This window comes from Netta rufina (genome assembly GCF_964035555.1).
Source record: "Netta rufina genome assembly, chromosome: 28".
NCBI classification, from domain to species: Eukaryota; Metazoa; Chordata; class Aves; order Anseriformes; family Anatidae; genus Netta; species Netta rufina.
In genome coordinates, this window is record NC_140152.1 from 1,814,027 (window position 1) to 1,834,777 (window position 20,751).

The 20,751-nt window shown below is 39.7% G+C and overlaps 1 protein-coding gene across 2 annotated transcripts in view; it reads left to right on the plus strand.

The window, feature by feature from the left end:
• The window catches only part of ELAVL1 (ELAV like RNA binding protein 1), a 44,007-nt gene extending 25,164 nt beyond the window's left edge, over positions 1–18,843 (plus strand). The window contains exons 3-6 of one of the 2 annotated variants that reach the window (XM_084302804.1): positions 1,605–1,708; positions 2,555–2,708; positions 6,168–6,393; positions 13,782–18,843. In XM_084302804.1, coding sequence (XP_084158930.1) covers positions 1,605–1,708; positions 2,555–2,708; positions 6,168–6,393; positions 13,782–14,106 — 809 coding nt within the window. In that variant the 3' untranslated portion in view covers positions 14,107–18,843. Of the gene's footprint in view, positions 1–1,604; positions 1,709–2,554; positions 2,709–6,167; positions 6,394–12,366; positions 13,723–13,781 lie in introns of those variants that run through there. The other variant, XM_084302805.1, reaches the window with a different exon arrangement.
• Positions 18,844–20,751: the final 1,908 nt, after the last annotated feature.

A 20,751-nucleotide genomic window follows, 5' to 3' on the forward strand; every position in this document is an offset into this window, starting at 1 on the left:
TCTTGCAATTGTACAGAAGTGCCTGGTATTATAAAAGCTTGGTCTGTGCTAGTGGCGATGTTTTAATGCCTTGTCAAAGAACAGGATGTCGTTCCTCTAGGAAGCGTGAACGTGAAGTGGATCTGGCTTCTTTTAAGAGCTTTAGCAGGCTGTAAAAATTAACTGGGACTGTTTATACAACAAGTGTATTAAGAAACAGGCTGCGACATTATTTGGGTTTCGATGAGTTAGTGGTATATTACATTTCACAACAAAGCAGGTGAACTCGGGACATGCCAGGCAGTTGTGCTGTTCCAGCTGCACTCCGTCTGCCCCATGTGCTGTTGGTAACAACGTGCAGAAGGTTATTTGGAGCCTCCTTCCGTCCTGTGCTGCTTATAGGCTGGTAGGTCTCAATACCCACAAGGTATTATAAGCTACCAGGATATTGATTGAAGTCTTCAGAGGGGGGTTAATCTTCAGTTACTCTGAGATTTCGTGCCAGGATGTTACCACGACTCATCTTTGTAGATCTGGTGTTCTGAAATGTCTGGAAGGCGTAAGGAAACTGCCTTGGCAGCTGGGACTGTTGTGGAGCTGTGCCATGTAATCAAAAAGGGCTGTATTTCAGAAGAGAATGCTTTACTCTAATGTTTAGCCACATTTTCTACTGTTCTCAAGCCTATCAGTGGAGCTTTAAATAAGATAGCAGTAGTGTAGTATTACAGTAAAATAGCATGTTCTCCTCTGCACACTTAAAAGTTTTCTCTCACGCATTCTGTAGGTCGGACTAGGAGGAGTCTGAAAAAGGAACATCTCTTGGATGGGAGGTGCCAAGACAGTCTGAAAGGATTTTAGTTATTTTTAGGCCTGCAGTGATAAGATAGCCTCTAACAGTTGGGAAACTGCAACCTGGAGTGACTTTATGTACTGTTATAACTGATAGGAGCATTTGTGGAGGTTGAATATACGGAAGCAGAACAAATAATCCAATTAAGTGTCCTTTGCCTTAAATGTTTTAAAGTTGTGCTATTACTATTTTTATTTTTTTTGTAAGACTTAAGGTAAACTTAAAGTACTTGAAGTATCTGCATTGAAGATAATTTTTTCACTTTTCAGCTTTATCCTGTGCTTGGGATGCTTACTGCTTATTAGCTATATGAATGTATGAAGAAATAAAAACCCTTCCTGTGGTCTCCAGGAGTTGAAATAGCTACACAGAAACGTGTAGTATGATGACTTCATACCCAGGGGTTCATCAATTCAAATTTTTTGCTTTCTGTTCTTTGTATACAAGAGCTTGTATTTGTGAACTTGGCTTAAATTCATGTCTTTGTTATATCGACGTTAAGTTCATGAGACAAGAGTCAGTACAAGAGTTCAGATCTGATTTTTCTACTGCTGATGGACGGTCTGCAGCCATCTGAGATAAACTGTTCTTGAGGATGTTTGAAGGAGCCTTGAGTTGTTTCTCGAGGTTGGCGTGCATCATCTGAAAGTTCTGTGGCATATTAAGTATTTACTGGATGGATTATGTTCATTTTTTCTTGCTTTCACTTCCTTCAGTTTTGGTAGTGATAACCTTCTTGTGTAAGGATTAATTTAAAAACTGTTCTTCTGTGTAGGACACAGCTTAGGCTATGGCTTTGTGAACTACGTTACTGCAAAAGATGCTGAACGAGCAATAAACACGCTGAATGGCCTCAGACTTCAGTCAAAAACTATCAAGGTAGGATGTAGAGATTTTTCAGCTTTCTGTGAAAATGACACTATAATAAACTTACAATCTGTTTAGAGTGCTTGTTCGTTCTGGTGGTGAGTTCTGTGTGCTGTCCAGCTGCAAGACAGACTGACTGTGGGAGCAGAGTAGTGAAATGAGCTGTTAAGTCACTTGGGTTTTGTAACAGCTTGGTATTTAAAGATTGCTTTTGTTGTTGTTGTTTGTTTTTGTTTTTGTTTTTTGTTCCCACCATTATAGTACAAGTAGCCAAGATCAAAAGCCTAACAATGACTTGGAATGAATTCTTATGTCTCAAAGTCAATCTGTTTTAAATTGTTAATACACATGCACTCCTTCTTCGATATAATGGTACTTTATGCCCAGGAAACCATGCCTGCTTAAATCATTTTTGTAACTTTCTCTATTAGCAGAAATTAAGGTAGAAAGCTGCACTGCAGCTGATAAATTTTCTGACTCAAAAAATAGACTGACTGCACAAGTTCTTGGTGTGAGCTGTGGTAACTGATAGGTCCACTATTGAATTCCGAACTTTGGACAGGGATTCTTCAACATAACGGGTATGTTGGAAACACTGGTCTATTGCTGGCTTTTTATAGCAGTGCTGTTTTTTTGTTTATCTGTCGGATGAACCTAAGAGCAGTGGAGTTGTATAGCAGCATGACTTTTCTTTCCCTTCTGGTAATTTTCCTCTACCCATTTACCTCTTCTGAACTACAATAAAAAATGCCTGCGTTGTTTAGTGAGGAATAAATACAAGCGACTTATGACAAAATAAGCTACTCTTTCAATTTAAACCCTGAATGTATCCTTATTTAATTATTAACCTTTTTTAAGGTTTCCTATGCTCGTCCAAGTTCTGAAGTTATCAAGGATGCTAATTTATATATTAGTGGACTACCGAGGTCAATGACGCAAAAAGATGTAGAAGATATGTTTTCACGTTTTGGACGCATCATCAACTCACGTGTGCTTGTGGATCAAACCACAGGTGAGTTCTATTGCATTAGCTAGACAAAACTGTACTGTATGGCATGTTTTGTCCCTCTTCAGTGACTAGCAGCTCTTAAACTAATTTAATTGTCACAAACTAACCATGGCATCCAGTATCAACCACTGAAATAATTTTAATGAGCTGTCCTTTTCTAACATGGGGTTGGTTTGTTTGTTTTTTTCACACAGAATGACTTACATTGCTTCCTTTGCTAGGTTACAGTCTAAACCTCATAATGTATTCCATGCTTTTATTATCTGTTCTATCAAGCTAAAATGTTAATTTGCCAAATTTCCTCTTGCTCTGACACTTCATGTGAGTATAGTGCAGTGTGTGCTTGGGCAATCTGCTTGTAATTTGCTGGTATTAAGTTTACTTTACACAAATGCAGCTGCTACTCACAGGTGAATTCGAGCCTATAGTCAAATATTTAAAAAGAAAAATACCAGTGTGTTTTGTCTTTCACATCAACTTAGAATTCACTCATACAATTTCTTGATATTTTAAAAATGTTTGAGGTGTCTTATCCTCTGGTTACTGCTAACCAGAAGAATAAGCTTCATATATGAATTACTACCTTCTTGAATTTTCTGAATGCGTTATGCTTTAAAAAAAAAAACAAAGAAACTCTGAAGTAAAAAGAAGTTGCTTAGTTAAGCACTCACCTCAGGAGAAAACCAATGTGTTTTTTTTTTGTTTGTTTGTTTTCTTTGTTTTTATTTTTTTACAAAGGATTTCCTTTATAATGTTAATTCTGACTTGGTGCTACAATGTGTTTTGACAGCTTTAATTTCTTATGTAATTATTTGAAACAGCTATGCCGTGGAGTATGACTTATCCTGCAACCTCAGGTCTTCTGAGTTGTTTTTTTCCAGCAGCTCATTTGTCATGTATGAATTTTGAATTATGAATTATGTATGAATTATGCATGTGCTATATTAGTGCAATGATAAATGTGGAATTACTAGAATTAGATTAACGTTTATACACAGTAGTATGTACTTTCATGTACATTAGTTGAGCAGCAGCTTTCAAGCTGTGTGGGGAGCAGCAGCTTTGATACTCCGAAGAATCCACTGTAATTTAGAGTAGGTCATCAGCAACTTTTGGTGAGATTCATCTGACTAAATGTCAAAGTCTACAACATAAATATCTCCATTGGAACTGGTTTCCTGTGTAGGCACCTACTTCTTAGTGTTTTGATTTGATCAGGTGGATTGCACTGTAAATGTGGTTGCATGTAAAAGTCTGAGGTGACTAAAGGGGGTCTGGGTACCAACACTGCAGGCACTTCAAGACTGGATGAGGGAATCTGATCCTTCCTATTCTAGAGAAGAACTCATTTGGGCATCCATATGGCTCTGTCTCTCTGAGCTAGTTACCTGGATTAGAACTATAGGTAGAAGCAAGAAAAAGGCTTTAGGAGCTTACTAAACTTACTCATAAAAGTCTCCAAAAGAGTCACCATTCTGTGGTTGCCAGTGGAGTGGAGATAGCTAGCGTCTCTGACAGGGCTGTAAAATGAGATGACAGAAGTCATACAATCAGAATATTTCCAGGAACAAATACAGCTTTTATCGAGTGTGCTGGGGCATGATGCTGTCTAATTCCCTCAGCTCACAGGATATACATCTTGCTTGCAGAACCTTAATTATGTATTGTTTGAAGAACGTATTCTGTTTACACTGTGAAGCTCAGTTATGCATGCAGAGCCTAGGTTTCCTTTCCCTTCAAGAACGAAGCCATGCCTTGGCTTTAAAAATTTGCATTTCATATCTGGAACTGGGCCCAACTGGGACAAAGTTTCCTTTGTGCTTTCAGACATTCCTTCAGCAGAGATTGTCCTCCAGCTTTTGAGACTTAATACTGTATTTTAAATGAAAACTGATAAATCAAGTGAGAAGTGCTAAGATGAACAGCATGGAAGTGGAGAAGCAACCATATGCCAGGTTTTGGGGTAGCCCTTGCTGACTGGGGGTGCTGCTGCCATCCTGTACTTCTGCAGCACAGGGCACAGAAAGACTTGTACTGCAGCTCATCATCTGACCAGCTCTGATTTGAACTGGTCTGGTCCAGTCTCCTGTTTTAAAAGTAATCACCAAGAACTCCAGGTAGACTGCTTTCCAGGTGACGTTAGGAATACCACTTGCACAGGTGGTGCTAGCCACAGGGTGGCTTCTGCAAATGCATCTTCCACCATTGTTCTGCAGATGTTCTCTTCAGAAAGTGCAGTGACTTAGGAAGCAGGCTTTTTCTGTGTGACTGCATACCTGACATCGTTGAGTAAATGAGATGAGTTGTTGTTTCTGGAAGTTCTCCCAGTGCCCCAAAAGAAAACATGCCCCTAGTAGGGTCTGTAGGAAGGGCATTGTAGAGGATGGGTTCCCTTCAGCATGCTTGCCATATGACCAGGGTTTTGTCCTGCTGTATTTCCTTCTCTAAAATTGCAGGAAGTAATGTCCAATTGCCTTGGAAACAACTTCGTAATTTATAAGTTGAAGTAACTTTTGAAGCTTTCTTTGAAGATAGCTCTGTATGAGCCTCTAGTAGAGGCAATATGAAAATATTTGATACAGCCCTTTCTGAAGTACAGCTGGCAAAGTCCTGGAATTATTCTATCTGTAATATCATCTGCTTTGGAATGAAATTTAAACAGAATGTACCCTTTTCACTTCCCTGTGGTAAGCAGTATTTCCAGATTAGTCACAGATGAGAAGGGGAAGTAAGGGGGAAGATCTGATAAGGCGTAACTTCTACCTTGATCAAAAAGATAACAAAATCTAATGGCCAGTGGTGGGAAATAGAAACAAGATGCAAGTGTAATTGCTTCAATATAATTACGGAGGGAATAGGTAATTCTTACTCAGTACTTAATGAATTAAAAATAAGGTATGTACTAGCTAGAAGTAATGAGTATAATGTAGACAAAATTGTGATCTTTTTGTTACAGAAGGTTAAACTACTTTATTAGTTATACCTTCATGCCATAGTCTGTGAACTGGAGTGCATGTAAGCCTTGGAAAGCTGAAAATGTTTTGAAAATTTTGTTTGCAAATGCTTTTTAGTGATACAGTAATCAAAGCTAAGGGGTTTTGTGATTCATTTTCTTTCAGTGGGATTCTTCTTGAGGGTGTATTAATTTAAAATGTTTTTTGGGGTTAATGGAAATGGCATTTGATGTTGGTTTTCTTGGAATATTACCGTATTGGATTTTTTATTTTAGTACATTATAAGTGTTAGTCACTCTAGTAATTATAGTTGAAATGAATGTGTTCATTTGTCTTTTGTTTCTTAATTTTGTGCTTTATTCTCTAGCTGCTGAAGAACCGTTAGTAAACGCAGAGAACTTGAAAGCTGTGACCGTAGAAACTTTTAACCATTTTGTTTTTACATTCAAAATTATTTTGAGTTTATCCTGAACTTCACTTTTTTTTTTTTTATTGGTTTGGTTAAAAGGTTTGTCCAGAGGGGTCGCATTTATCCGGTTTGACAAAAGGTCAGAAGCAGAAGAGGCAATTACAAATTTCAATGGTCACAAACCCCCAGGTTCCTCCGAACCCATTACAGTGAAGTTTGCAGCCAATCCTAACCAGAACAAAAATGTGGCACTGTTATCGCAGCTGTGTCATTCACCAGCTAGACGGTTTGGAGGGCCAGTTCATCACCAGGCGCAAAGATTCAGGTAGGTTAGGAAGAATAATGCATTTAAGGCTGTACTGCTATTCCCGTGTCCATCTGGGAAACTGTACTCTTGCAGCTGTGCAGTAATCTCTTCGTTGCAGCATGTGTGATTGAATACATAGTGCACTACGTGTCCTGCAGTGTTATGTAAATAAATCGTTGAATTAAAAGATGTTTAAAGTAAAATCTTACTTGTAAAACTTGCATTAAAGCTAATTACATGAAGGTACATACACTAAGGTGTGCATTTCTACAATTCGGTGTGTAGTGAGATAATAAAGTAGCATGTTCCAGATGGGTGTTCACAGATGCCTGTCTCAACAGATCCCCATTCTGTAGTCCATCTATCTGAATGTAGATACGATTTGGCAACTTAATTAAAGCTCTGAACCATTGGTTCCAGCAGGGGGGTGTCATACTAAGTTAAGAAAACTTTCTGATTAAGATTCTGTGGGTTTTCTACCTCCATCTTGAGCTGTGTGGTGTTGTTTCCTTAAATCCTTGTAAGTTCAGGAAGATTATTGGTAATTGCAGCATCCTGTCTGCTTCCAGAGCTGTGGAAGATATTGTGCATTTTGCCTCAGAGATTTGCCTTAGTTGCTTTGAATTTGACTTGCCTTAGTTGCCTAAAGGAGGATGTTGATAGCCGGACTGTGCTCTGGAATATGCATTATATTTGCTATCTTGCAAACAAGTAATTGGCTTCCTTTAATAATGTGTGTTCATGGAGATTTTGTGAGAGTAGTCTTGCCCTGTTGAGAATTCACACTTTTTTTTTTTTCCTCAGAGAGACCTGGTTAGCTCAGCAAAATCTGGACTAAAATGCTCAAGAAATCCTCTGCAGTACTTCTGTTCCAGTATTGCTGTGATCACAGCAGAGCTGTGCATTCTAAGAACAGCTAGGCATAATGTGGCTCCAGTGAGAATAAGTACTTCACAGGCAGCTGTTGTCTTACAGGAAAAATAAGAAAAAAAAAAAACTATTACTGTAGGGGGTGATTGAACCCTGGAATAGGTTGCCTGGAGAGCCTGGAGTGCATCCTTGGAGATGCTCAAAACCCGTCCAGCACAACCTGCTGTGGGTGCCCCTTGCCTCGAGTTTACCAGGGGACCTCCAGAGGTCCGGGCCCTCTTCAAGCGTTCTGAGATTCTCTTCTACTGTAGCACAAGCAAGTTGAATGCAGGCAGCTCCTCAAATAAGAGTGTTTTACTGAAGCACTCACCTAGATCTCTGCACTCACACCTGCCAAGCCACACCAATTAATGAAATTAAGCATTATTGGCAGTTAGGTGAACTGTTCCAAAATTTGCACATCTATCTGCTGTGTTGGCTAGAGGCTTCATGGTCCTAGGAAAATTTTGAGGTTTGTCTCACGTTTTTAATCCTTACTATAATTGGGATGTATTCATCATCATCCTTCCCCTTAGGTTTTACAGCAGAATTAAGGTGCATCAGGATAAGCAGCGCAGATGGTATCTTTATTTTGAATGTGAATGCTAATAACTTTAATTCTGTCGTGTAATGGTCACTTAGTAAAAATGGCTATTGTTTGTTTATAGTTCAGGTGAAACTAAATTGTAATGACCGAGTTGTTCATCGGTCTTTGTGCCATTAAGAACAGTATTAATTTTATTAGTGTGCTTTTGCTAAGTTTTCACAGGCAAGGGTTTTCACAAGTGTTTTTTCCCAAGAGTAAAGAAAACATGGTGTTCCTGTTCCATCGCCTCTTTGGTAGCTCAGACTGTTCCCAGGGCTCATCTGTCAACATGTTCTGGTCACCTTCTGCTCCCAGCTGTAAGCTTGCTGGTGGAGATTTTTCAGTACCGCAGGTTGGCAGAGGTAATAGTAGAGCAGTTCTGGGTTAAGGAATACATTATGTAGGAGTTCTGTAGGAATACATTATGGAGACGAGGTTAAGCTTCAGTAGTTGACTTCAAGACGAGAACTGTCCGTTTCTCTTAATGTCTTGTCACAGACTTGCAAGAACTGAAATGCTTCCTCCCCTCAGTCACACGTGCATGCGCAGACACATGCCCAACACAGCCACCATTCCACAGCCCTATTTTTTTCTTCTCACCTTTGGTGCTAACTGCAAATCTTTTCTAGTGAGCCTTCCTTAAAGGACGCTGAATTTACTGAGTTGTAACTATTCGTACTGTGGTAAAACTTAGGAACTTTGCCTTGGGCCAGGGCTCGTTTGTTTTCTGGAGTGAACAAAGTACGGTGAAAGGGTAAGCTGCTTCCAGAGAGCTCAGTCTGTATAAATTGCACTTGTGTTCACTGCCACATAGAGGCTGAATACTTTAAACTGGCATTTTGATTACACTCCATCTTGTTCCATCATACCTCTGTAAATCCAGGATTAAGCCTTTTGTATCTCTAATTTGTAATTATTAATTTCCTACAGATATCACTCAGACCCTCTGCTTAATGGTCTCTTAATCCTTTCTAGTTCCTGTGGTATTTATGGCTTATGGCTCACATCAGGAACTGGTCTTAGTGTCCTGTCCTGCTGACATGCTGAGTTGGCCTCCTAATTCTGGTATGTGTTCCAAAAGCCTCTCTGTTTCCATCCAGAACAGATGATGCTGCAACATGGAACTGTGCTTGGAGGGCAGATGAAAACATCTGGGCCAAGGGTTTGAGTCTAAGCTTTCCTTAATTAAGCAGAGCAGAGGATCTCTAGGTGTTGAACACTGCTGAAGTTAACGACTGAATTTTGAAAATCTTGACCAAGGCCCCTAGTTGTCCGATGTTTTCACAGTTCACTGGGGTTTTATGCTAGAAGAAGGGAAAGAAAACAAACTGAACAACAAAAAAAAATCTTGAAAATATTCCCAGTTTAGCTTTTTTTTTTTTTTTTTTTTTTTTTTTTTTTTTTTACTTTCAGACTTGTTCAGAGTTGGAGCCAGTTCTCTCTTCTGGAATAGGAATACTTCTGTTGATATCAAAGCCTGTGAATTAACTCCAGGATGCCTGAAGGGGAATTGCTATTCCTTGATAATCCTTTAATCAATAGGAAATATAATGAGTCTACATTGTTTAGCCCCATATTGTTAGATGATATAGAGGATTTTGTAGGTGTAAGGACCTTAAACCAGAGAGGTAGAACAGTTAGGAGTTCTGGTTCTGATGGCTAGGTAGCATTTACATCCAGTTCACAAACTCCTTGAAAACTATTAAGTTGGCATCAGTGCTTGGACGGCTCCCAAGCATCTATTTTGTTTCACTTCAGTGAAGTTATCTTCACGTTTTCAATGGTAATCCAATTTGTAGCTTGGATGCATCTTACATGGACTGGGGACCGCACAGAAGAGGACTTTGTCCAGAGTAGTGTTTCATCAAAGCTCTATAAGAATGTGATGCTGAAAGCCCTTATTTCAATTGGTGTTGCTCTTTGAAATTTGGCTGTTGGGTTAAATACATGGTTACTTCAGGCTTCAAGTTCGTATCAATTAATTTTCAACAAGACCTGTTTTGTACACAGTAGATCTTCCTATCTGTATTGGGATATAAAAAAAAAAAGTTGAGGGAAAACAGTGGAAGTGACCGGTATTAGTTTGGTTTAACTCCTGTTATTTGTGGAATGATTCAACAGGAAAAAAAAAATGCCAAGCTTATGTTAAAGGGCAACTTAGCAGTAAGGAAATTTTTAATATTAGCCTAACTACCGTTATATAAGCAGTGGGATTTCTCCCACCTGTGATGCTGTATATAGTTGTTCTCAGATTGCAGTGAGAAGAATTCAGCAAAAAGAATTTATAGGACTTCTGTAGAACTAAAAATAAATTTTTAGTTTAAGAACGTCACTTCTGAGATAATGTGCTCTAGCATGTTTAAAATGATTCCTAAAATGTATTAAATGAGTTAGTGTCTTTCATAAGAGTAGAGAAAAGGGGCATTCATATCAATGAGAAGCTTACAAAGTAAAAGCTTACAAATAAAAAATATTAACGCTGCGTTGATGCTTAATGTTCTCAAGTTGGTAGAAGTTCAACTTAAAAGAACTGGCCATAGATAACGTCTTTTACAGATGCTCTGGGAAGGTTGGAAAAACAATACGAGGGAGATGATACAAAAATATAACAAAAATGAGGATACCAGCAAAAATTGAAAGGCTGAGGTTATCCAAATAACAATATTAATGAAGTGTCTTGCATCTGTGTGAGCTTAAGTATTATCTATTTAAGTCAGGCTTAGTCTTTTCAACATCCTTAATATAAGATGACCCTTGGAAAGGTATACTTAAAATTGCTGTGTCAAAAAACCTTCTTCCTGTAGGGCAACGAGGTACTGTGTGTCCACTGCTATTTGCCAGGCTGGGTCCGGGCTGTTATCCCAGGCTGCTGCGAGATCTCCTGGCTCCTGCATTGTCAGGCTGTTAGTCCAGGGTAAGCAGAGACATAGCAGGTCAGCTGAATCACAGCAGGAGCTCTACTCCTTGTGTGAGTGTTGGCACCAGTGGCAGAGGTCTGTGACACTATGCGATTCTGCTGGCTGGATGCAAGTCTAGATTTAGACTTCTTTATAGGTCTAGTCCTGTAGCACGCTTACTGACACTTCTGCAAGTTCTTTTGATGGTTGCTTTTTAACCAACCAGAAACTCCTGTGAAAGGTGTGTTTTGTTTTTTGTTTTTTTTTTTTAAGTATATTTGCAAAGTATAGTTTTGTTTTAGAGTCACGTTAGATCTGGTTAAGAGAGATTGTGTTGTGGTATTTCCTATGGTGGTGTTTGGTGCCTTTTTTTTTTTTTTTCAAGTGCCTTTTCAAGTCTTTTAGGGGTGTCTCTACCTTGTTTTTTTTAATAAACCTGAAACAATTTTGCAAGTCAAAAGCTGAAAGAGGAGAATGTTTGAAAATTAATGGAAAATTAGTGTCTTCAAAGAACAGAGGAACTTGCTATTTTAAATCATTTTGCATGTAGTAGGTATTTTAGATTTATTGTCTGCCTGCTTTCTACCCCAAAACACTTCTGCTACAGTTGTCTTCAGTTCTTGATGACCTGTTGATCTGGGCTTGTGGGCAGAGCGCGAGGCTTCATAGTGGGCAGGTTCAGCCCTACACTGTCTGCTGGAACCAACACCACGCAGTTCTGAGCTTAGTGATTTTTCTGCTCCCTGTACATGTGAACAAGAACCCAAGATTGGTGATCTGTTGAGATGAACGTTTTGCAGATATGAATTAACATAAATAGATTGTTACTCAAACAGAAAGACGTTACAGAGCTGAAGGTGTCTGGGGAAAAAAACACCAAGTGTGTAAAGCATGCAAACACAGGAACATCTTCACATAAAAGCAAAACGAACACTCGGTAGATAAGATGTCACAATCATCAAATCACATGGGTTAGCACATTTCATTCACATTCTGATACTCTTAACTGCTTTTTCAGTTTTACTATAGTACAAGGATTCCCAAACTTGGATTTGCTCGGGGCTGGCCAACAGTGGCAGCAGCAGTGAGTATGTGCAGCATGAGCTCAGGTCTGTCCGCACTGTGCTCTAGAAACACCAGCACCAGGCAGGGAGCTGAGCTGCAGCCTGGCTGAGCCGTGGCAGCTCTCCTGGCCCCAGGCAGCCAGCAGAAGCTACAGTGCAAAGGAGGGGAAGGTGTCTGTACCAGCAGGCTCCCTCTGGGTACAGGAGGGTCTGCTCGCTCAGGTGTCCAAAGAAGTGAGCTCTCCTGGAGCACCGGGGAGCCTGGGCTGGGGGAGATGATGACCTAGTGGTTCTCTTGTATGGGTGCACCCACCTAAGCACCACACTGACTGTGAGCTGACTTCCCTGCCTCTATGTGTGTGCTGCTGCAGCTCTGCTCCCCTTCCTTCTCATTCACGTTGCCTTGAGCCCTCTCCTCTCTGTAAAGGCAAGAGCAGCTCCTGTCTTTATGCAGGGCAAGAAGAAGTCAGTGGGGAAGTGCTTGGCACTGAAAGTGGTGTTCACTGCCCAGATATCCATTCCCTGTTTTCTCCAGGTCAGCAGAGAATCAGGATCTGCCACCGCCATGTTCTTGGCAGAAAGCAGCACGTGTACCGCATTTAAGTGGTTTGCATATCACGAGTGGTACACCACAGTTTGGGAACCCCTGGTATAGTATAATTATATTTCTACAATCATGTGACCTCACATTTTTAAATAATACACGAGCAAAAGGGATCCAGCTGAGGTTTTCTACTTTAAATTCCACATGATTTTTGTGACCCTTGAGTGCTTAGCTGTGCAACCATAATATTGCATTGAAATGTTCTAAAGCTTTGAATTTCTAGGATGGAGTCCAGGAATAGAAGATGAAAGGAGAATTAGATACGTGGGTTATAGGAGAAAAGAAAAGAACACAAAGCAAGACATAAAAAGGAAAATTATTTGCTTTTTGTTAATCAGAATTACTGCTGGGCTACTAAGCTGGGGGCTAGATTTAGGAAGAGCGGGTAGGTGATTTTAAAAAGTCCAATTCAGTAAAGTCAGATGAGTTTTCAGAGTATGAAGTTGGTGTCAACTGAATAAGAAGAAAACCAGAAATACTTGAATTTTAAAACTGTACACTTTAAAGTGGTTCACTCTTTTTATATTTGAAAGCTACCACAGTTAGATCATCTGCATAACTGGTGTTAAGGAATAATAAACCAAAATTTAAATTCTGTAGCTAGAAATGTGGGGTATCCCAGCTACCGAGAATTGACTGAGGAAGTGCTAATGTTTCCTTGGCTACCTAATAGCTGAGAGTGTGCATGCCTGTGGCTTCCTCGGTAACCTGCTGGTATTGGGAGTGTTTGCCTGCACCTGCTGCCTTATGGTGGAGAAGGGAGTAGGTTTTCTTCTGTTCCGCAGAAAGAAATTGAAATTAATACACACACAAACTCTATTCCTAAGCGAAACCCAAAGAAAACCCTTAACTTAGGAGTTCCCAATGTGCTATTGTAGAGGCAAGAAAAGGAGGCTTATTGGATGCAACCCCCTTGAGCAAAAGAAATAGGAGAGGGTGGCTTGAAGCAAGCTGGGGCCTCTGGGGAGGTGTTGCCTGTTACTTCACATTTGAGCAATTCTGCATTGATGCCACGGAACGCTCTTAACAGCCTAGCTGAGCTTCAGAGATCAATCTAGGTCCCCTGTGAAGGTGATTACATAAACTTGCCTTGCAACTGTTCTGTGGCCTGCCTATTTCTAATTATAGTTCCCTATTGATAAAGAAAAGTACTTGGAATACTTAACTTTTTTTTTTTTCCTGGCAGCTGTCAATTTGGTTTATTGTTAATTTGAATGGGTAAACATTTTTCTGGCAGTTTTGATGTCCATGTAGAAAATATTCATTCTCAGTTGCTTCCCATTCAAGTTAATTTGCTTAATTGAATTGAACTTTTTACATGAAATATTGTGCTTTTTATTTGCTAGGTTCTCTCCTATGGGTGTAGATCACATGAGTGGGCTTTCTGGTGTAAATGTTCCAGGAAACGCATCTTCTGGCTGGTGTATCTTCATCTACAACCTTGGTCAAGATGCTGATGAGGGAATCCTCTGGCAGATGTTTGGCCCCTTTGGTGCGGTTACCAATGTGAAAGTTATTCGAGATTTCAACACCAACAAGTGCAAAGGTTTTGGTTTTGTGACCATGACAAACTATGAAGAAGCTGCAATGGCCATAGCAAGTCTTAATGGCTACCGCCTGGGGGACAAAATCTTACAGGTTTCCTTCAAAACCAACAAGTCCCACAAATAACTTGCTCGTGCTTTTTGTATGGAATAGATAATTGAGTGACAGAAGTTGAAACATTTTTGTTAGTGTAAAACTCATTTTGCGCCAATTTTCACAAGTGTTTGTCTTAGTCTAAATGAGAAGTGAAAAAGGTTTTATATTCTGGGATGCAACTGACATGTTCAAATGTTTGAAATCCCACAATGTTAGACCAATTTTAAGTTACTTTAAGTTATTTCATTTAAAACATGTTAAAAAAAATCCCCTGAAATCTTAAGTAGATTGCATTTAACTAGACCCTCTGGATGGTGGTAAAATTGAAGCATGCTTTCACTTATGAGACTAACATTTGTTCCATTGAATGTTGTCTGCAAAAACTGGAATCTTTTTAAAGCTATCAGGCTGAATTAATTAATTTTTCTTGTTTTCATGTTGTTGTTTTTCCTACCCGTTCCCCTGACCTTCTTTATCCCAGACTCACTAGTATGGAAGAAAAGTTGAGAAATACTAATGTTTTAGTTGACAGTAAATTTGCTTTATCAATTAATATTCATTGCTACATATAGTTGAGGATTAGGCTTTATAAAGTCAAGGTCTTGTAAGTAGTAGCATGCCAGCATAACTTTTAACACCATTGATGAGGTAAGTTGCACACTGAGCAGTGGCCAAGTTGTCAAATTCAAAGGTTTTAGAAACATTACTTTTAAAGCCCACTTTCTAATAGGAATGGACCAAAGAGTTTCAAAGAAACTCCGGGAAGATTTCAGAGTCAAAATGAAACTCCAAAAAAGTGTGAATATATGTTGCTACTTTATCAAACTGAATCTCTTCTGTCCAAATATTTAATGCATGGTGCACTACTTACTGGTACATTATAATGCAGCAAGATACTCATTTTCAAAGATCATTATAGTCTGAATTCCTTTGGTAGTTCTGTTTTGTAAAGAAAAAACATTTATAAACATTTGAGCATTGTATTTCTCGCATCCCTTCTAATGAGTGCTAGATTTTTCTATTTTAATAGGATTTTGTTTTGACAACTAGCTTTACTTATTGAACACTCAGCAGAAAAGTACTTACGACTTGCAAGTTAGATATTAACAAAAAAACCCTTTGATTTGTAGATTTAAAGATTAATCCCCCAAGTTTTCTGCAGACTGCCTTGAAACTTTGAGTTGTTCTGTTTCTGTTAATTTTCTTTTGCTTTTTTGTGTTTTTTGTTTGTTTTTACTTTTGCATTTAAGAACATTAAATTTGATTTTGTTTTGCTCAAATTTTGTTTTGTTTTTTATTTTCTGTTATTTTTTTGCTAAGTATTGCACAAAGTGTCCAGCTTTCAAAGGGTGTTGATTTAAAGAACTGTAGTCCTTCTTTAAAGAGTCTTAAGTTACTCCTTTGACAGATGAGTAGAAGAAAAAGGTTTGTGAAACGAGAGCACTACAATAAACCTGTCACATAGAAACTACGTGCCACAGGCTGATGTAACCCTACAGGTGTTCTTTAGTAGGAAGCCCGAGGAGGATTACTCTATCAGGTAAAGGCTGTGTAAGGATACTGTGCATGACTAGAGAATTAGCTTGGGCAGCTCTCAGGGCTGTGAGTTATGTTCAGTTGCCAAAAAATAGGGCAAATGTGAAAATTGGGTCAGTTCTATTGCAGTGTCTCTTTTTTGTGTGAACCTCTGCCAGTCCCAGAGCTTGTTTTTGCATTCCTGCGGCTGATCCGTGCTGTCTGCTTGTATCATTTCCATCCCTAGCTGACCTTGCCTTGCAATGGCAATTGCTTCTCTTCTTCCTGCAACAGGACCGGCGGGCTTGTGCAGCCCAAAGAAGTCTGCATCAGCATCTCTGCACACCCCAGCTGGAGAGCAGCTGATTTAGCTGCCCAGCTCTTTTAATTACCTTTAGCACTGTCTAGGAACCACTGCTGCTATGCTTCTGGAACTGTCTGTGGCACGCCTGAAGGAATATGGATAGGCTTTGGCATAGTGCTCAGCCTCCCACTGTTTTTGAGCTTGTATGCAATGAATTTAAGTGTTGTTCTACCATTAACATACTCTGCCTTGCCACTCCTGCCAGTCCTGTTAGCTCTCTCGTCTTCTGAGACACCTGGGCAGCCTGAGATTTGGGACAGTATGGTGGTGGTCTGTAAAACTGCAACCGAATGACTCCTCACCCCAAGCATGCTGTCTGCCAGCTACTTCTGGGCTGTCTATTCCAGATGTTTCCACTGATTTATCATTATTTATCACTTCAGTGGATCCTTTTCTGGTGTACAAGAAGAGATTCAGAAGCATTGTTGGGATTTCTCCCAAGTTCCAACTGGATAGTATAGAGGAATCTTACTGTGTCCTATCACCTCTTAACCTCAATACTCCGCTGTTCCACCAGAGTGAGTCTGAAATGGTTTCCAATTTCCTGTAATTCTCTCTTGCCTTATTTCATGTAAGATCATTTTTCTAACTAAATGGGAGCTGCTGCTTTATTAGAGGATTTAGATTGAGATCAGACTTGCAACAAATGACACCCTGAATATGACTTTGCATCTACAGTTATTACAGGCATGTATCAGCAGTACGCTACTGTAAGCTCACCAAATGTCACATTCACTTATTTTAACTTTTCTTGGAGGCTTCTAGTGTCATCTGACTGCTTCCCCATCTTTCCATCTCCTATTCCTTTGCTAAATAAGATAGAAATGTGGGATACTGTTAGTAGCAGTATGGCAATTTCTCTTTTAGGAAACATCTGATCCCAGACGCCGTTGATAGTTGATCTGAAAGCAGCTGCTAGGCCGTTTACCTGAGCAGAGTGCAGCCTCTTGAGTCAGTAAAAAGGGAAAGAAATATCCTACTTAAATATCAAGAGCTGATGGTGGAAGAAGTGCATGGTCCGTACATTGCACCATTCTCACAGTCGATAAATATTTGGCATAAGTAGTAGAAATCAAGAAAAAAAGTGAATGTATTTATGATGCTTTTGGACCTAAACAATAACTTATACATTGGATTAGTAAAGAGCAAAAGGAAACTTCAGGAAGTGGAAACTAAACTCCAGTACCAAGTAATCTGTCAACGATTTTGGTAAGAAGAAAGGTAAGAACAATTGGGTTTTCTTATCACATCATCTGGCATACCGTTCTTTCCAGCTACTGCCTGATTTTACCCATTTCCAAAGTGATTTTGTCTCCATAATCCTCAGGGAGTTAAGGGTTTAAAGGATGCAAAGTTCAAGTTTATTGATTTATTTGAGATACAGAAGTTCCTTTCAGTTGATACTTCTATCTCTGGCCTTACAAGATCTTTGTCGTACAAAGGGTCAGTCTCAAGCCTTTCTCATGAGATGCAGTAGGCTCAACAAGGCAGAGAATACTCAAAAGTCTTGATGACCAGATTAGTACATTATGATCAGATTCTAAAGAACTGGATTTGATGATCCATGCTGGAGATGTGTTACAGGGCACAGCTGCTATGGGAGTGCTCTGTGGACTTTGAGGAGCATCGCAGGGTGCGCACAGTTACTTCAGTAGGTTCAGGTATCGTTCCTGGTGACAACACATAGTTGTCCATGCTTCTATTGCAGTGTTTTGTGTGTAGATGTTGAAGAGGATTATGGTGTCTTCAAGGCTGGTGATGTCTTCTTGGTGCCAGGATTTCTGAAGGGCTTAATCTGGATTTCATGCACCTGCATTTTGGATGACACCACTTCCCTGATACGCTTTGATCAGGCTGGCGAATATGACAACAAAGTGAAGTTTATCTGCATCTCTTAAGTATAAAGAAAAAAAAAAAAAAGGAGGGAGGCTTGGGGGCTGGATGTCTTCCTCAAGCTGAGGGTACCCCGACTATGACATTGATGATCTGCCAGCTGGGGATAGGAAGGGGAAGCTCAGTGATGTATTGCCATGCTTCAGCTGGGCTTTATCTTCAAATGGACTTGTTTGCTTCGCACGCAAAACTCATTTGCTCTTGTAAAAAGAACTTTTTCTGCATGTGGATGCTTAGCACTTCAGCAAAAAACAGCCTATGCTGTTGTAGCTTTTTCCATTTGTCCAGGCGATGAGTCCTGCTGGGGTTTCACTTCGCTGGGCAGCAGCCATCTCATTTGCACTGCGAATCTTCACCTTTGAGCCTTGGCTTGGCCTCTGCAGCAATGAAAAGGCTCACTGAGCGAGGGCAGGATTGTACATCGGGACTTGACCAGGCCTCAGGGCTTTATTAAGACAAGCATCTTCAGAACCTCTGGAAATTTTACCAGCTAAATGGCTGGAACTGTTGCTTGGCACCTTTAGCTTTAGAATTTCTTACTTCCCTTTTGAAAGGGAAGCTCTACTTCCCTTCTCTTTCTTTGCATCTATCCATTTCTCCACTTTTTTTTTTTTTTTTTTCCAAATACTTGTATCTGGCAGTGCAGGAACCAGGCCAGAGCATGGCTGCCAAACTTCTGCTGGGGCTGCCTCCAGAGCCGCACAGGAGCGGTCTGGTCTGCATTCCTCTCAGGACTGTGGAGTTTCACTCTAAAATGAGACAATGTGTAGTTCAGAGCAGAACTGACCTGATGGTGGTTTAGACCACTTCAAAACTCTGAAGATATTCGGGGCTTTAGTTGTGTTATGCAGAATAAAAACTAAAAAAAAAAAAAAAAAAAATGTAGAAATATTAAAAAAAAAAAAAAAGTTGTATCAAAATTAAAATTATTTGGAGGCTTTATTCAGACTAGTCTATTCCAGCCTGTTGATTTATTGATAAATTCTTATTCCTGCTCAGTAACTTACACTTGCTTCCCAGATTTCCACTATGAATGGAATTCAGCCCTGTGTAGAAAGCTAGCCACAAGCCTAATCACTGTTTAAACATTGTTAACGATTTGCACATAGGGAAATTTCACAGTAAATACAGAAAAGGAAACTCTGATGTTGCTGTGCAGCTTATGTAAGCTGGAAGAGGCGAATACAATTCCTTCAAAAGAGGGGATGGCAACACCAGAAAAGCTATTAAACACGAGCAGAATCAAAGCAGCATAGAGTTTCTAGTTTTTGTGATTCCATTCTAGACGGTGTCTGTACACTAAAGTGTTGAGCTTTTGTTCTTCGAGCCACGCCATCATAAATTTGGTTTACCTGAGTATCTGTGCTCCACTCTCCTGCATAGAGGGAGGGGACCCGAGCCCCCACAGCTGCTGCCTGCTGTGCCCATCCCTTCGCTTCTGCTCTAGGTCTGGGACTGAGAAGGCCTTAAGGATCCGTCCTTTTGGGTGGGAGGAGAAGTCAGGAAACATCACTGTCCAGAGCAGCATCCCCCTAGCAGTGTGTCTGCACAGCCCTTTCCTTCCCGTTGGTTGGTTATGTTTTTTTTTCAGTACATCTGTGTCATAATGTGAAAAACACTGAATATTTGGGGGTACACAGGTCGCTAAAATAGGACAAACTTTTCACTGCAGTCAGTTGGCCAGCTTATGGTCGCTTGTGGTGGTCCAAAGGACTGATGGGTATCAGCATGGAGAGGACACCAATTTTTGCAGAGGTGTTAAATTCTGTAGTAATACCGTTGATACAAAGCGATTTGGAATCTTGCAATAAACTGGCATACCTACATCTACAGCAAGGATGTTCAACAGTTACAACTAAGATCAAATATTTTGAATGTTAAGTTTTGGAAATGATTAGTCCTTAGAGTCCTTAAACAGCCATTAAAATTTTACTTTGCTTTAGTGTTCTGGGTTAGGTTAATAAAATAGAGATTCTTCAAATATTTCAGGAGAGATTTCTTTTTCAGTATATTCTAAACCAGAATAACTAAAGCAACTTCTTGGGTAGTTCGTAGTTGCATTTGTGCTTTTAAAAAACGCATTGAGAATATCCCCACATCAACTTTTCTAACAAAGTAAACATGGAAAAAATAAAAGAAACGGCTTCTTGAAACAACGTTCTCTGGAAAAACAAAATCTACCTGAAAAAATGGAAGGACGTGGGAGGTTTTTAACATATGGCTTTTTGCGAACTACTGACGGTGTTCCCCTGGTTCAGTCACAAAGCTCAAATACGGATCTGTTTGTCCTAGTGCTACCTCTCTCAGAAGGTAACCTACCATATTTTGACTTGCAAACGGAGGAGGTTTGTCCTCTGTAACACTGTCAGCAAAGCACCTTGTGATGACGTTTCGCCTCTTAGGCTCCTAAGAATAGCTTTAGAGTGAAGGGACCAAATCCACATTTAGCATAAGAAAACACTGCTCCGTTTGGCTCTCTTAGTGGAGTTATGTTCATTTTTTATTTATTTTTTTTTTATTTTTCCCAAAACCCAATATTGTCACCCTAGGTGCTATAATCTTTGTATTTGGAGGCAAAAATTTGTCTTCTGTCCCTTAGGCAAATTTCTCTAATTCCTCTGCACATCTGAGTGCTGAATACTCGCATGATAAAATGATAAATATGAAAATCAAAAGGCTAGCATTGACTTTATATGTTTATTATACCTTTTTAGGTTTCTGTTTAAAAAAAAACTGCTGGTCATGAAAGGGGACAGTCTTACTTGGTAAGAGGTGGTACCCCTGTCATGTGCAACTTCTCCATGACACAGCCAGCAGAAATGAAAATTAAAATTAATTCCTGAAAATACATGCTCCCAGGTTAAGCAGTTACAGCACTGGTTTTGTGATTGCTTTTTTTGTGA